Below are 16,648 nucleotides of genomic sequence, written 5' to 3'. Positions count from 1 at the left end.
TTCAGTGATGAACAGCAATGTGGAAGTCTAAGCCAAATAAACCCTTTCCTCACCGACTTGCTTTTTGGTCATGGTGTTTTGTTGCAGCAATAGAAACCCTAACTGAGACAGGAGACCTCTGGAGAGAGTAGGAAAAAGAGGAAAAAAAGGGAATGTAGGGTGATTATGATCAAGATATAATAAACAAGTATAATGTTTATGTGCCATTACATACATGTATGAAATTGTCAAAGAATAATTTGAAAATTACTTTAAAATTTAATGTGCTTATATTATGCTCATTTTTTTTCTCCAGAAAGAAGATGGATAGCTTTCACAATATTGTCAGAGTGGTTTGTGAGTCATAAATATAAGAATTTTTTATGGATAATTAGGAACAGATTAAAAAGCATAGTGTTTAGGGTTTTTTTTTTTTTTTTTTTTGCAAGAGGTTGTTTTGCTTTATTCTAGCACATGCTGCAGTGAACACAGGGATTATCCTGTACACAGGTGCCGGAGGCCAGCCTCAGCCACAGCAAAAGATACAGCAGTCCAAATTCAACTTTCTGTTTATGGCAGCAGTGAGCGCCTGAGTGTCCCCAGGCTGGGCTTTGCGTGTAGCTGTCGGCTCTGATCATGCAGCTAAATAGTGACAAAATGCAAAAGTGATTCAACCACATTGAAATAGATCAGTTTGCCAGATGGTGCTGCAAGTCAACAGTACTGGCAGACATCTATGCAGATGTCCTTAACTCTCATGCCTGTAACAGTGCCTGCCTGCGGATAATCAATAAATATGCATTGGGTGAGTGAATCAATGCAGCTTTCTAGCCCCTGTGTAGACAGTTAAGCCAATTAAGTTAGGCCTGATTTTTTATTTGTTCTTCAATTAGTAAGATAAATATGTATTATATATAGTGCATGTTGTATTTTAAAAATGGCGGGAAGAAGTCACACCATACAACAGGGCCCATGTGGAAGGTTTATTGGAGGGAGGGGAGAGAAGGAGGCAGAGACTGGTCCTTAGGGATGAGAGCAAAGAAAGAGAAAGAGATGGGAGGTGGGCAAGGTCTGCTTTTTATAATGTGCACAGGGGTGCTCTTAGTGGCTGCAGCTGAGGACATATCCTGTCAGGACCCTAAGGGCGGGCCAGTACAGATGCCTAAATGCTAACAGTATATATAATACATATGATATTTAAAAGCTGCATACTGACATTGAGAACAAAATTATAAGCTTTATTCGTAATAGTTTTAATACTGAAAGTCTAAAAGATGTTCACTGAAGCATTTTGACTGTTTCAATGTACAGCTCCCTAGAATTTGTATTACAAATTCACATATGAAAGAAAACGAGGAAGAAAGGTCAGTATCTGGTTTTCATTCATAACCTGACAATACAGGACCCAGTGGGAGAAAAATGTCTGCATTTTGAGTTGTCAATGACGGGATGAAAAGTCTGTTGCTAGTGGTTGAGAACACCCCATTTCCCTGCCGTTAAGCACACTGTTCGCAGGTGTCTGATCACTCCAATGCTGAAATCAGAAAGCTGTTCAGATTCAGCCTTTAGGGTAGTTGGTGTAAGCTGATGTGGATTGCTTCTTCAGGTGTGTCTTCAGGTAGCCCCGTCCAAGAAGCAGCATTCCAATCTTTAGCCTTTTCTTTTTTAAATCCAAGCAGTTACTCACATCTAAGGGTGGCAGTAAACCTTTTAAACCCCAAAGAAGACTTCCTATTTTAAGGCTGAAGCTACAGCCATTCTTTAACTGGTTCAGGAGAGAAATCTCCTCAGATATCTGAAGGGAAGTTCTAGTTGGTGTTTTATTCATACCACTTAGCTTGCAGGGAGACATCTTTCTAAGAGTCACTCTCTGGAAAACATCAGATAAGATGAACCATTATCTTTTGGCATGTGCCTTGGAGAGTGGCTTTACAAAAGCCACAGATCACGGAGCAGGGCATGGCTTTGGCAGGCAACAGCACTGTGACAGTATTCAGCAAAGCACTGAGGGTGGTGCCGTGTACTCTAGAGAATAGCTTATCAAGAGTCCAGTTCCTGAAGATGGACCCATGAGGGCCTGAAGATAAGTCACTCTTAGTCAGAGAGAACATGGCAGATGCTGTTAGTGTGAGCATTAGTTACCAGGTCATGAGCAAAACAACTGACTGTAGCTAGAGTTTTCCTGCCTGGCCCATGGTCAGGACAAATCTCTCTTGCCCGCCAGTCCCACAGCCGCTCAGACCCAACCAAGTAAACACAGAGACTTATATTGTTTACAAACTGTATGGCTGTGGCAGGCTTCTTGCTAACTGTTCTTATATCTTAAATTAATCCATTTCTATAAATCTATACTTTGCCACGTGACTTGTGGCTTATCAGCATCTTCACATGCTGCTTGTCATGGTGGCAGCTGGCAGTGTCTCCTCCCACCTTCCTATTCTCTCAATTATCCTCTCTGTTAGTCCCGCCTATACTTCCTGCCTGGCCACTGGCCAATCAATGTTTTATTTATTGACCAATCAGAGCAACAGATTTGACATACAGACCATCCCACAGCAACTGACTTCTCAGGCTTTATTACAAACTCCAAATTATGTCTCTACCTTGAGGTGACTCCAGCATTTGGTACATTCTAATTCAGATGGTAACAGCTGCAAAACCACTGGACTTCAGCTGTGCAGACCAGTGGGGTGGAAAAGATCAGAAGCCCATGTGCACAAAGAGGAAGTCATCCCCTTTGTCCTCAACACGGCTACTGCGGTGGGACTCTATCGGGGAAGACAGCCAGTCTAGATCCAAAGGGTACAGAGTCAGGGATTATTTCACAAGACATCAATAGTGTGGAAGGTGCAGCCTAAGAGACAAGTTTAACTGAGTTGCAGGCACTAAATACCATGTTCTGCTAGTCAGCATTGTCTGTCAACTTGACACAGCCCAGCATTATCTGAAGGCGTTGCAGTTAAGAACTACTTAGATCAGACTGCTCTGTGGTCATATCTGTGGGGCATTTTTTAAAATTGCTAATTGGTATAGGAGCACCCAGCCCACTGAGGGCAGTACCACCTCTATGCAGGAATTTCTGGGTTATATAAGAAAGCTAGAGAGGAAGCTAGTAAGCAGAATTCCTCTACAGTTTCTGCTTCAAGTGCATACTGTGAGTTCTGACCTTGGCTTCCCTCGATGAAGGACTGAAACCTATAAGCTAAATCCTTTCCTCCTCCAACTTCTTTTGGGAGAGTGGCATGTGATGTTTGTCACATTAACAGAAAGCAACACATTCAAAGGCAGGTTTGCAGGAAGATGTATTTTGGGAGGTCAGGTCCCTCCAGTAAGACTTCAGCAACACAAGGTAGAGGGTAGTCATCCTAGCTTCATAGGAAAGGAGAAGAGTTTGATAGTGGCAGAGACCTATTAACAAGAGGACTGGACCTGTTTGGCAGGAGTTGGTGCAGTCATACCCTGGTGCTGAGTCAGCAGGCAGGAAGTCCTTGCAAAGAGATTGATCATTTCAGACCACTCTAGCATGAACAGGTGACAGGCTTTCCTGCTCTGGGGTAAATGAGATGAGGGCCTAGGACTGCCTTTTCCTACCTCTGACTAACTGATGAGGCTGACCAAAGCCTTGACCTTTGCCTAGTGGCAAGATCCCAGAATAATGCCTGCATATATAGATGTAAAAGAAAGGAAACAATTTGGTAATTGCTTTAAGCAAGGCATCTCACAAGAGTGATTTTCCAAATTGTGAAATTAAACAGCCATGTAGATAGGAAAAGCTTATTTTGTTCTGATTACAATTTGGTATGTGATTTCTATTCAACCAATAATTTTTATCTTTTACATCCTCTTGCAAAATATTTATTCAAATGAGATGTGAATGACTAATATCATAATGGTCTTTTGGAAAGAGTGGGAAGTGAGAGCACTTGGAGGAATGTGAAAGGACAGAGCTACGCTAGCTTCAGAAACAGGAACAGGGCTTCTATCCTGTCCTTCGGCCCCAGACAATCATCTCAAACTCTCTGCCATCTGTTTCTCTAGTAGTCTGTGCATGTTTCAAGCTACCAACTTGATTCCGGAGTCATGACCTCCCTGAGCTCTGGAGAAAATGGAGTCAAGGCAAATGCTTCCCTTGCCAGCTTGGGGTGGGGCATCAGCCCCATTGTTCATTCATAGGTGACTGTCAGTTTCCAATCCAGCTACAACACATTCAACAGCTGTGGTGGTTTGAATGAAAGTGGCCCCCATAGGCCCATAGGGAGTGGCACTATTAGGGGGAGTAGCCTTGTTAGAGGAAGTATATCATTGAGGGTGGGCTTTGAGATTTCAGTTGCTCAAGCTAAGCCCAGAGTCTCTCTCTTCCTGCTGCCTGCAGATCCAGATGTAGAACTCTCAGCTACCTCTCCAGCACCATGTCTGCCTGCATGCTGGCATGCTTCCCACCATGATGATAATGGACTGAACCTCTGAACTATAAGCCAGTCCCAATTAAATGTTTTCCTTTATAAGAGTTGCCATGGTCATGATGTCTCATCACAGCAACAGAAGCCCTAACTAAGACAACAGCCCTGGTCAGGTGACTGTGTGAGCTTCCTCTCCCCCTTCCTGGTCCCATTGCAGTAACAATAAGCAGTTAGCAGTACTATCAGGAGACCTGTTTGACAACGTTTGTCTTTGGAGGTCTTATACATACAGTTCTTCCCTGAGTCTGACTCATCTCTTTAGGGCACACAAGGTCATCTCTGAGCACCAGACATAGCCTGTGTTTTAGAACTTGGTTTAATTTAAATGAATAATGTGAATGCTTCCTTTCCTTAGCACAGCATTAAAGAAACAGGCCCATGCCGGGCGGTGGTGGCGCACGCCTTTAATCCCAGCACTCGGGAGGCAGAGCCAGGCGGATCTCTGTGAGTTCGAGGCCAGTCTGGTCTCCAAAGCGAGTTCCACGAAAGGCGCAAAGCTACACAGAGAAACCCTGTCTCGAAAAACCAAAAAAAAAAAAAAAAAAGAAACAGGCCCGACTTAGTAAAACCCTTAATAATCTGGATGTGGCACAGACTGCAAACCATACCCAATTCCAAGGTCATACACCATTCTCATCTGTTGTTACACACAAAAGTTCCCACACACAAGGACATAAAACAAACCCTAGTTTTACATTGGGTTGTGTTATCTGAACTCAACTCTGTGATTTTTGGATCCTGTTAGAAATAACTAGGGACCTGAATGGTATGACCTGGAACTGGGCCAGTCTAGAGAGCCAGAAATGGATTCCCTCTGGTCTGGGAGGTCAAAGGTGGGATTCAGTCACACACCTCGTTCCCCTGCAGGCATAGCTGAGAGGTCAGGCCATCAGGGTCCTCTCCTTTTTCCTGTCACCTCAGAGTTTGAGTGATCTCTGAAACAGACCGACTTCATACACAAAAGTCTGGACACCAAGGCAGAATCTTCTACTTCTCTTAAAGATGAGGCCTCACACAAACCCAGGGATGTGTCCACAGGCCTGTCCAGAACCTGGAAAAGGGCAAATCCTTAATAGAAATATACACCATGACTGATTCCGTCCTTTACCAAAGCTCAGTAGGTTCCTCTGAGATCTCATCTCACACCTCCATCTTGACTTAAAGGCTTAAGCCAATGGTAGCATCGATTCTGACAGATCAAGGCTTCATCCCCAGAGTGACCTTAACTAACTGTTACTAACTCCCTTAAGTAAGTGTCTGTCCTGGAAGAATCAAGGCAGCCTGGAGAATTGATTTTGTTTCAGCCATACCCGAAGCCGTGTCTCCTGCCTTCCAGTGTCTGCAGGAGCAGGGAGACTTTGGAAAGTGCCAGTTATCGTAGCAGATGGCTCCACTTGGTCTGGACTCCTGTCCCTTTGCTAATTTTTCACTTCCCTGGCTCTGTCAGCCCTCATCTTCATCCTGAGTTCCCTTATTCTCTTTTTAAAATGCACAAGTACAAGGCTAGAAATGTAGTCAGTGGCAGAGCACCTGCCAAGCAAGCAAAAAATAATAATAAAAATTAAATGTCTCAAGACAAATACAAATCTTTGAGATATATATATATATATATATATCGTAGTTGGATTCAGTTCATATCAAACCCTTTTCACTACTTAAACAGTATTCTACTGATGAAATGCTAATCCTACCAGTTGAGAATAATACCACTACCACAATTTAAAGGCAAATTTGAAGCAAGCTTTAATTAAATACTGGGCAAGTGGATGGGCTCTGGTCAGGTCCATCTCTGGGTTTCCAGAAAATGGCCCCGAATCAGGGTTTAAAGTGGCTTAGTACTTCCCATAAGGTCCAATTAGGGGCAAGCATACATCCTGATGTACCTCCAGCCTACATCCAATTAGGAGCAAGCGTACATTTCTTGTCTGTGAACTTCCTGCCCACATGTGACCAAGCACATCAGTGCAGATGGGTCAAACAAACTTGTTTAGGGGAGTGAGAACACGTGGCTTGTTACCTCCCATAAACAGTAGCCTCCAGCATTTCAGGAACTATCTGTCCTTGAGCAAGAGGCTTGCAGATCAAAGACATTTTCGTTTCATGGAGAATTTCTTAGGCATAGTCATTCAAACTTAAAGTGTAACTTGGCTTTCACACAAAACCTGTCCTCCTTTGACTTCAACAAGCATGTTTGAAAACTCCAGCAGGTGACAGTCACTTTCTAAAGTTCTCTTCTGGGAGTGGGTGGAAAACAGGTCCCCTCAGATCAACTTGCACCCCTTTCACAGAGTGCAGCTCACAGCCTCTTCTGGCCAGCTCAGTAATCCAGGTCTACGTTAGCTGTTCTCTTTACCACATGTGACTCTCAAGTCATGGCATGAAGAAACTGAACGCAGTAAGTGTAATAAAGACATGTCCGTGCTGAAGTGGACCCGCTGCTGGAGGGGCACACACCGAGACCATCCTTTCCTCTTTCTCCTGACTAGCGATCATTCTGTGTGCTACCTTCCTGCTCCACAAGCAGCTCATTTAGAGGTTCTGAGCTCAGCCAAGTGTCACCGGGCTGTCCTTCACCCACCCTGGGCTCAGCAGGCACAAGTCTTTGAGGAAATAAACGTTGCCATCTTGATACAAAAAGTGTGACAGACCTGGAGGAAATTACGTAACTCTGGACTTTATACCCTGGAGGCGCTGCCCTCTGGCTTCCTCTTTTCTTTCTGCACAGTCCTGGGACTGCCTCTGGAGCCCCCTCTTCATACTTTAGCCCTTACTGCCTCGAATGCCGACTTTTTTTCTCAACATTGACACTAAGCTTTAGTACTGAGGCCCAAGTTTACTGCCTCAAATGCTTTTCTGTTATGTAATACTCCTAATAACAACACCTAAAAAAATATTTCCCTTCTTTGCACACTGCAATACCTAATATATATTTTTTATTTTGCTCTGTTTCACTCACTTTTCCCACTAATATTTCCTGGGTATCTGCCTGGAGTACATACAGTCTATGCTCTGCCGTGATGGTGCCAAATACTTGTGCAGGAACCCACAGCCACTGGGACACACAGAAGTACAGTGATGCCAACGTGTCTGGGGAACACCCACACTGGAGCAAAGTATGCTCGACAATGGACAGGGAGCCCTTCTAAGAAGAGTGACCTTGAAGGGGAAGGGGCAGGCTGCAAGACGAGGAGAAGGCTATTAGAGGCGAGCAGTGGCACATGCAAAGGAAGCAGAGCATGGCTATTTGGTCATATCTTGGGGCATCAAACACAATTCAGTATGATCAGAATGCAATGCACAAGAGGACTGTGATTAGAAACACAAGGGGAGACAGAAACAGGCTCCAGATGACACAGATCTGTGAGACGATCTAAGTCTTACTCTTGATGTGATGGGCACCAGGGAGCTTTGAGGTCTTAAATAACAGAGTGGTGTGACATGTCCTTTAGGCTGAGATGCTCATTTTTTCTTTTACTCTTTTCCATTTTTGTTGTGTTCCTGTGGCTTTCTGTCTCTCTAAGGCTGTATTTATCTCAGCAGAAGGTCATATGGGGAGATCTTTGTACTGGATATTGACTTCCCCAAATCTGTGAATGTATCATCCCTACCCTTGCTTCCTCCAACTTTTCCTCCCAGTGGAAATACTGGGAAGATGCTCAGAGGAGGGCTTGATTTCTGCATGTTGACCACCTGCTCTCTGCTACCCACCATGCAAAGCAGTTTTGTGACTCTCTTACCGTGTCTCTTCTCTAACTCCAGTCACAAGGACTTGTAATGCCTTTTGAGGATCACAGACTGTGACCCACTGGTCCAAGCTCACGTGAGTATTGGGCAGATGCAGTGAAGCAGTCAGCGTCCACTGGAGTCCAGACATGTCTCTGTTATCTAGATGCCGGATGATACCACAGCCCTCTTGACCATCACTGCTTTGACCAAGGAACTTAAGGACCCCACACAACGGCAGGGTTCTGTGTCATCTACCTGAAACACAAAGCATTTTCCAGCACTCTGGTTATCCTTCGTTTCCAGCTTCCTCTGTGATGATATCGTAAGGAAGTATGTAGCTAATCCGTAGGTTTATTTTGTTGAAATGTAGTTGCAAACCCCCAGTAAGACAGGAGTCTACTTACACACTTGCCCCACCCTGGTGAGCCTCAACAGCTGAGCCTCAGCTGGGCTTTTGACAGCTTCATTTCTGTGAATAACCTAGGATATGGGTTAAAATGCTTCTAGGGAGCATCTCTATCTGCCCATCAAAAAAAAAAAAATGAAAAATAGGCAAAAGTATGCACCTTCCTAAAACTTGTAATAAAAGATAATAAAAATTATAATTCAGAGAAAATTCCACATACACTTACATATGGTTTATATCATGCAGTTAAGTACCAATACCATATTTTTCAAAGCCTGATGTTTTGCTGACCACATTGCCCACAGACTATAGACTCCTCATGCCCACTTCTCTGGCAGTTGTGAGTGATCATGTGATTCTGTTTCCCAGCACCCTTTGCAACTAGGTGTAGCCAATGAAATGCAAGCAGAAATGTTGGAGGAGATTTTTCTCCTAAGAGAACATGTGTGTTTGCTCTTTGCTCTGCTTCCTTTTTCTGGTGCCCTGCAGCATACACATGGTGGCTTGGGTGTTAGCAGTCATTTAAAGCTGTGAGCTACTCCTGAGGAGGAAAGCCAGTCCTAGGGTAGTAGGATGGCCTCTGGATTTCTTTATCTAAGGTGAACTGAATGAACTACATTCTTAGTGAAGCTGTATTTTTTATTTAGTTATGAGCATTCAAACTTACCTTTATAACTCTGAGAGACAGGTAAAGATGGTTTAAACCCACCTAGCCTTGGTCTGTCACACACGAGAATCTGACGTCCTCCTGTGACTCCCTGAGGCCTGTGTTTGCATGGCTTGCCCACCTCTGTACTTGCTTCTGCCAGACTCTCTTAGCTCTCTCTTGCTCTTTTCCAAACAGGAAACTCAGCCACTCATTGATATCCACACACTTTCACACAAAGCCTGGGCACCTCGTCATCTCTCTAACACATGCGTAGGGTGCAGTTTTCAGGATCACAAATCCCCAGCCTCCTGCTGCAGAGAGAAAGACTGAGGTTTGCATCTGAGCTCTCCGAGCAGAGAAACAAAGGGCTGCAGGGAAGGAATCTCATTCTCAAGAACAGATTTTGAGAAAATCAAAACTGGAGCGTCTGACAGCAGGAGTTCTCTAGGGACGTCACACCACAGGTGGCTTCTCACCAGGCTGATCAGAAATACAGGTCATTTGATTTCAATACCTGATGAACAAAGGGAGCCCTGATGGGAAAGGACACTCTCAGTCTGAGAGCCCCCATTTCTGCGGTGGGGACCACTGAGGTTTGGCTAGTGGTGGTGTGTGCATGTACATGTTGTTTCTAGCATCAGCTGGCTGCATCGCTCACCCATTTCCATGTTCCTTTGGCATTGCCCACTAAGAAATCAGCTGTCCAATGTGAAGAGCACTGCCGTTTATTGAATGCCTGCTTTATAGTAGGATCTACCCTTCCATACCCCCTGGGAAGGAAACCATCTTAACTCCTTTTCTAGCAGAGGCATGTCACCAGTGAGAGGGTAGAACTAAATCAGGGTCACTTAGTGGGCCAACCCAAAGCCTGAGTGCACCAGATGTTTTCAAAGCTTCTAACTCCTGGGATGGTTGTGGGTGGAGCTCACTGGATCACACATAGAAAAACCTGAGGTTTTCTGTGCATGCTTGCGGCTGTACATCGAGACCACCTTGAGGATCCCAAATGCTCTTCTGAAACATTTCTTCAGTCTCTGGGTCAGACAGACTTGATCATGGACTCTTGAGGTTTCACTGGCCCAGAAAAAAAAAAAAATGTTCAGTAAAGTCTGCCCTCCTGGGCCACAGATTTGGTTGCACCTTCACTGGGGTAATAGCCAGAGCTTTAGTTTACTATGCATTTACTTCTTGCCTGGCATGGTGTTTGGGTTCTATGTCACCTGAATACTACCATTACCCACGGTAACCGAGAAAACTGGAGGAAGAAAGTCGACTCACTTGCCTAATACATTCCTCACGTAAAGGTAGACACGACAGTCAAGCATGAGCCCTTGTTCTTCAGTCACTCCATCACTGTCTAAAGCTTCCCTTGACCACAAGGTCAGGAACCAAAAGCGGCAGCACCTTGGCCAAGCAAAAGATCTGCACAAGGTCAAGTTAGCATTCAGCAGGCAGCACGAATTGTCCTCTGAAGAGGACACAAAAGTGAGAAGGGGACATGTGAGGGTGTGTCCAGGGAGAGTGCGTGTGGAGTAGGGGATTGAGGGTGGGTATGATCAAGATACACTGAATACATATATGAAATTTTTTAAAATGCTACTAGATTAAAAATGCTAACCAATTTAACTAACTTTCATAGTTCTAAATCTGTAATAAGTTCTTCTTGGAGCCAAAGCAGGAAGGGAGAGTCACATGACCTTTCATTCTTATCTGGACTTAGGTAATTTAGCCTCTGAGCTTGTCTGAATGTTACAAACAACTTTGGTGTAATCTATTTAAGAAACAATTGCCAAGGCATTCAGATTACGCATCTTTTATTTCCAAGTCCCCATTTCCAGATTGCTTTCCCCAGAAAAACGGTGCCAAATTCTCACCATCAAAGCAGAAAAATCAGTCTCTCAAAAGTGAACAAATTCCCTACAGGTGGGAAACAAACCCATCTTGAAATGCTGAGGGAAAATGATGCTGCCTGCCCAGGCAAGTAAATGATAGGTAGCTAACTCACATCTTTTTTCTTATTAGATTTAAGATCTAGGCCTGCTGACAGCCATTGTTTTCTGCATACCAAATGGGAGGCTTTAAGAAAGCTGGGCCCTGCAAGGAAGAGTCTCTCTTTGCTTCAGAAAAGTCACCACTCAACCAGAAAGTGCTCTGTCAAAACAAGGAGTCCATCCTCGCATATACAGCCATTTAAAAGAAAGTGAAATAAGTTTAAATGTAATTCTGCATTACACATTATAACTACAATTATTCTACATTACAACTATAACTTCTTCGCTATGTGGGTGCTGCCACTCAGATTGTTGAAGGACTGTGTACAGGTGGCGTGATGTTTTCTTCTTTGGTTTTAGTTGTCGTTTAGCTTTGTTTTACAAGAACAAAAGAGGAAGGACCTCTCTCCTCCAACTCGACAGAGTGCTTCGGGCAAACCTCAAGGTTCATGTGGTTTATGGCCAGTGACTTCAGCCAGAGGCCGGAAGTGCTGTTGCTGTTACTTTGCAACTTGGGCGTTTCTTTTCCCTGAAGTCTTTGCTCAGAGGGACTGCCCACCAAGGACTTCTCCAGCTCTTCCCAGACCTGGATGTCTGAGCCTCTCTCAGAGGTCTCAAAATAGCCAGTTCTCCATGCACACGTGATTGCATCACACTTGCTGCAAAGTGTGTTTATGGCAGTCTGCTTTTGGGGTGTGGTAACTATAGAGAGGCCAAGGAGGATTGAGAAGTAGAGTGATCTTTTGGACCAAGACGGTGGCTCCTGGTACACATCTCAGGATGAAGTCCCCTTGGAAAGTCCTCAAGGCTACCCCTTTGTTTCTTCTTCTGCTCTCTCACTCATTGGCTTCTGTACCCTATGAGGACCAGTCAGGTGCCAGCAACTCCAATGGCCACAACTGTGCAGGTAAGTACATATTAATTTTTTCCATGTGTTCATAACAATAAAATCTGATACTTTGCTTGCACAATAATCCCTCAACCTCAAAGTTAGATGGGATGGCACATACTTATCTGTATTCCTAGTACTCAAGAGAAAGAGGTAGGAGGATCACCAGATAGAGGCTAGCCTGGGCTACATATTGAGACCCTGTCTCAAAAAATGAACAAACAAAAGTCCTCTTCAGTTATTGGACAGTTTTTTGGGGGGATCAGCTTCTCTAATAGTGTGAAATTCTCAGTTCTCTCCATGGCTCTGACCTCAGACATCTGGATTAGGTTGTCATCCTCCTCTTCCTCCTCCTCTTGCTGTTCTGTTGCTGGCTCTTACCTAGCCCTCTCCCTACCCCTGTGTCCTTCTTAGTACGTAATGATACGTACTTCATAGAACTGTGAGAACTAAGATCACGCATGCAGGTCTGTGACATCTGTATACAGTGAGGGCTCAGCCCCCTAAGCTTCCTTCATTCTTTAGGGAATCTCACTGTGGTGGTCCAGCAGAAACTCTAAACACTGACTGAGATATGGCCTAGTGACTTCTTCATAGGAACATTTTATTTCCAGTTTCTCTTTGTATTTGCTTTGTGTCTTCTGGGGATAATAAGGAATAAGGTGAAAACTTCTGTACTGGCTAGATTTATGTCAACTTGACACAAACTGAAGTCACCTGAGAGAAGGGAGCCTCAATTAAGAAAATGCCTCCATAAGATTGGAAAGTCTGTAGAGCATTTTCTTAATTAGGGATTGATGGAGGAGAGCCCCACCCATTGTGGGTGGTTTCTTCCCTGGGCTGGTGATCCTGAGTTCTATAAGAAAGCAAGCTAAGCAAGCCAGTAAACAGCACTCTTCCATGGCCTCTGTATCAGTTCCTGTCCAGGTTCCTGTTGGGTTCTTACCAACACTCCCCTCAGAGATGAGATATTACCTGGAAGTATAAACCGAAATAAACCCTTTCCTCTCCAAGTTACTTTTGGTCATGGTGGTTCATCACAGCAATAGAAACCCTAACTATAACACCTTCTGTATTCATATTATATATGGAGCATGTAGCAGTAGAGGGAAGTGAGATAGCATGGGCAATGGAGCCACATAAAGTCAGAACTAAGAAACGATTATTCAGTAAGCAGACTTCAACATGGAATCCTAAACAAAAAGAACCCTAGGGATAAGTGTGATGGCCAAGTACTACACACAGACAACTCAGGCACAAACTCTGACATTTATGAATTATGTGTAGAGGCAGTATCAAAAAGTCTGAATTAGTCATGTATTGCCAAAGCCGTGATCATGTTATGCACATCAGGGAACTCATCTCTACATCCAAATATTCCTTTAAAAACAAAACGCAAAGAACCAGATTCAGGAGGTGCCAGGTCATCTTCACTCAGTCTTTAGTTTTTTAAAAATCACAACTTACTGCCATTTCATGTTCTGACAACAAATCTGCAAGCCTGTCAAATGGAATACACTGAGGAAAGGCTCCTGAGAGTCAGTTCCATTTCCAGGGTGGCTACAAATAGACTTTCTGGGTTTGGGCCAGCAATCTACTCTGAGATCCCCAGATCTTCACATCAGTAGAATGGACACAAGCTTCCCATTTCCTTCCCTGCTTGGTCCCCAAGTTGGAAGCTGTGTTAAGAGAATTCCAGGAATTTGCTCTACATATCTATTGTTGCAGAACAAATGAAAACAATAATCATTTGTTGCCACATGATTTTGTGGGTAAGGAATTTGGGCAGAGCCTGGATGGTGATTTTCTGTGCATGTGGGGGTGACTGAGTTGATGGGTAGATGAAAATGGTGGATTGATGGGTCGGAAACTAAGATAGCTTTACTCACATATTTAGTGCTTTGGGGGTGAAGGATGGTTAGACTTCATCCAGGAAAGTCCCTTGGAGCCTACCCTCAGTGGTCCCAGGAGGGAGTGACTTGTTACATGACAGCACATGAATCCCAGAGAAAGAATTCCAAACCATGAGAACTCTTTCAGGGTTCCATTCTGGAAACTCCTGCTATTCAATTTCCCTGTGTAACTCAGAACTTCCAGCAAGTCTCTCTGGGTGACTTTGTCATCTGTTGTCATGATAACAAGGAAGGTAGGTGTCAGGTATCAGTTTAAATGGTTAACATTTACCAAGCCCTATATACTCAGTCAGGAGTTGGAAGTGGTCCGTGTTGGCTGGTGTCTTGCTGTTTGAAGCTGCTTCCTTGAAGGAAATAAACATAGAAGTTTATTGTGGAGTATTCTTTGGAAAATTCCAGTGAGGGAGCACAAGTTTCCACAGAAACAGCCCCTAGATATGAACTGCTCCCTGGAGGGGGGAGTGATTATTCCCATTGAGGTGTCTTCCTATGATGTAGGCAAGAGACTTGGGACCACTGTGATGCCTCAGATCAATACTCAAAGAAGCAAGGAAGAGATTGCACATTCCCAAAAGTAGATTCTGTGCTCCTTTGGCTTCTAGGACATCATCTGAGAAATGTCTTTAGAAGTAGTGAGGTAAACTCATTCTCAGCCCATGGCTGGAGGGAGAGTTTCATGGCTTCATGGAGGAAGTGGTGTATGTTGGAAATATTCTGCTGGGTCTGTACTTGTTGCTAACACCCTAACAACTTTCTGATAATAATAGATGCATCTCTTTAAACTCGTGTGCAGAAAGTGTCCCTTCAGACAATTCAACACACTAATTCCTTACGTGGTCACTGAATGGCTAACAGTTAATAGTGGGCTCTGGGTTCTGAACCAAGAATGCAAAGATAAATACCAAGAATGTTTAAAGTGTCTGTCTTCCGGGAAGTTACTACCCGTTTTAGAGAAAAGTCTAGAGATTGGTAAAGATTAGAATCCCTCTCACTGAAGAATAAACTAGGCACTGCGTGTGACGAAAACGCAGTCTGCCTGTACACCGCAGTGTTGGAGGTGGATCCACAGGGTCACACAGCACGAGTCACGGCTAACCAGATCAGCGTCAGGCACCTACAGGCTGTCTACCCACAAAGTCCCCAGAAGGTGGCAGGCAGGATGATATTTTGGTGCTGGAGAGAGGACTCAGCCATTAAGGGCATTGACTGCTCTTCCAGAGGACCCGGGTTCTATTCCCAGCACCTACATGGTGGCTCACAACTGTATGTAATTTCAGTTCTAGGGGACCTGACACCCTCAAACAGACACACATGCAGGCAAAACACCAATGCTCATAAAATAAAAATAAATACATTATAAAAAATTTCAGAATTTTAGAAATTTTTGTATTGGAAGATGACTAGTGAAAAGTGGGAGATTCCATTATCTCAAAGACTCTGCAGTAGACCCCTCCCCCCTCAAAAACCCAGGGCAATGAAACCTGTGGAACAAGAGACGAGGAGCTGGATGTCCACAGTCCAGCGCAGCAAAAATTCATCTTTCTTAGTCATTATCTACAGTCTCAATACAACATCCTTCCTTGATCAGGGAAGTATGTTCTTGCCTTAATTAAAATCAAATAAGTTAAAAAAAAAAAAACTTCACAGGAACTCAAGCATCTTAGACACCTCCCCTGCAGTGGAAGTAGTTCCTGTTTCCTATCCATAATAGTGTTCCGTGGCCTGAGTTCCTCCATCTCCACGAACACGAGCGTTTAAATATCACAGTTGTTCTTACGGAGCTTCAGAAGTTCCTGCTCTGCAGTCATTTTTGTGCAGCTCCCCAACACTTACAAAAATATGTGTCCTATACACATATATTTGTAACATATGTCATTTTAGGTAAACATAAAAGAACGACTCTACGTCTTTTTCAAGGATCCTTAGTGTTTTGATCTGTTCTTCCTCCCATCTCCTTCTGTTATTATCCCCTCTCTCCCCTCCTCAGTTGGAGTGCCCCATTTTTCTCATTTCTCCCTTCATGGCCCCTCTGTCCTGCTGTTCCCCGTTCTACATCTCCTCCCTTCTTGGTGCCTTTTCACTTCCCTAGTCCCAGTGGTATTCTAGGGTTGATATTCACATTTATGGATTTGGAGCTAAAAAAATCACAAATAAGAGCACGCAGTGTTTTTCTTATTGGGTCTGAGTTACTCCAGTCAGTATAATATGTTCTATCCATTTACCTCCAAATGTCATGATTTTTAATAGAGTTTTCATTTTCAGATTCTAATATACGTGTGTGTGTGTGTGTGTGTGTGTATTCATATACAGGTCCCATGTCAAATCTATGACTCGCTAATATTTTTTCCTATTCTGTGAGGTTTTTTTTCAGTTTTATAACTGTGTCTCCTCTAGAATAAATTCTTTTTGATTTGATAAGTCCCTATTTTTTTTAATCTCTTGTGCTGCTGGAGTAACAGAAGTAATAGCCATATTTCTAAGTGGCTATTGTCAGTGTGCCACTCTATTTTCTGTGTGTGTATCCCTTTATCTTCTTTCCCAGACACTGATTCCCTATGGCATATGGCAACCAGGCATGTAATGCCTACTTAGATTGCAAGTTCGAGGAATTGAATTGGGCCTGAGACAAGCTGAA

At 43.8% G+C, this 16,648-nt stretch overlaps 1 protein-coding gene across 2 annotated transcripts in view; it reads left to right on the top strand.

Moving 5' to 3' along the window:
* Positions 1 to 16,648, top strand: part of Aoah (acyloxyacyl hydrolase) — a 239,786-nt gene that overhangs the window by 16,882 nt on the left and 206,256 nt on the right. The window contains exon 1 of one of the 2 annotated variants that reach the window (XM_052729192.1): positions 11,262 to 12,118. The exons of the other annotated variant lie outside the window; for it this stretch is intronic. Coding sequence (XP_052585152.1) covers positions 11,992 to 12,118 — 127 coding nt within the window. The 5' untranslated portion in view covers positions 11,262 to 11,991. Of the gene's footprint in view, positions 1 to 11,261; positions 12,119 to 16,648 lie in introns of those variants that run through there. 2 annotated transcript variants of the gene reach the window in all.

The sequence above is a fragment of the Peromyscus californicus genome, unplaced genomic scaffold, assembly GCF_007827085.1.
Source record: "Peromyscus californicus insignis strain IS unplaced genomic scaffold, ASM782708v3 Scaffold_8__1_contigs__length_139910024, whole genome shotgun sequence".
Classification (NCBI taxonomy): domain Eukaryota; kingdom Metazoa; phylum Chordata; class Mammalia; order Rodentia; family Cricetidae; genus Peromyscus; species Peromyscus californicus.
This window is presented reverse-complemented; position numbering and strand designations above follow the sequence as displayed.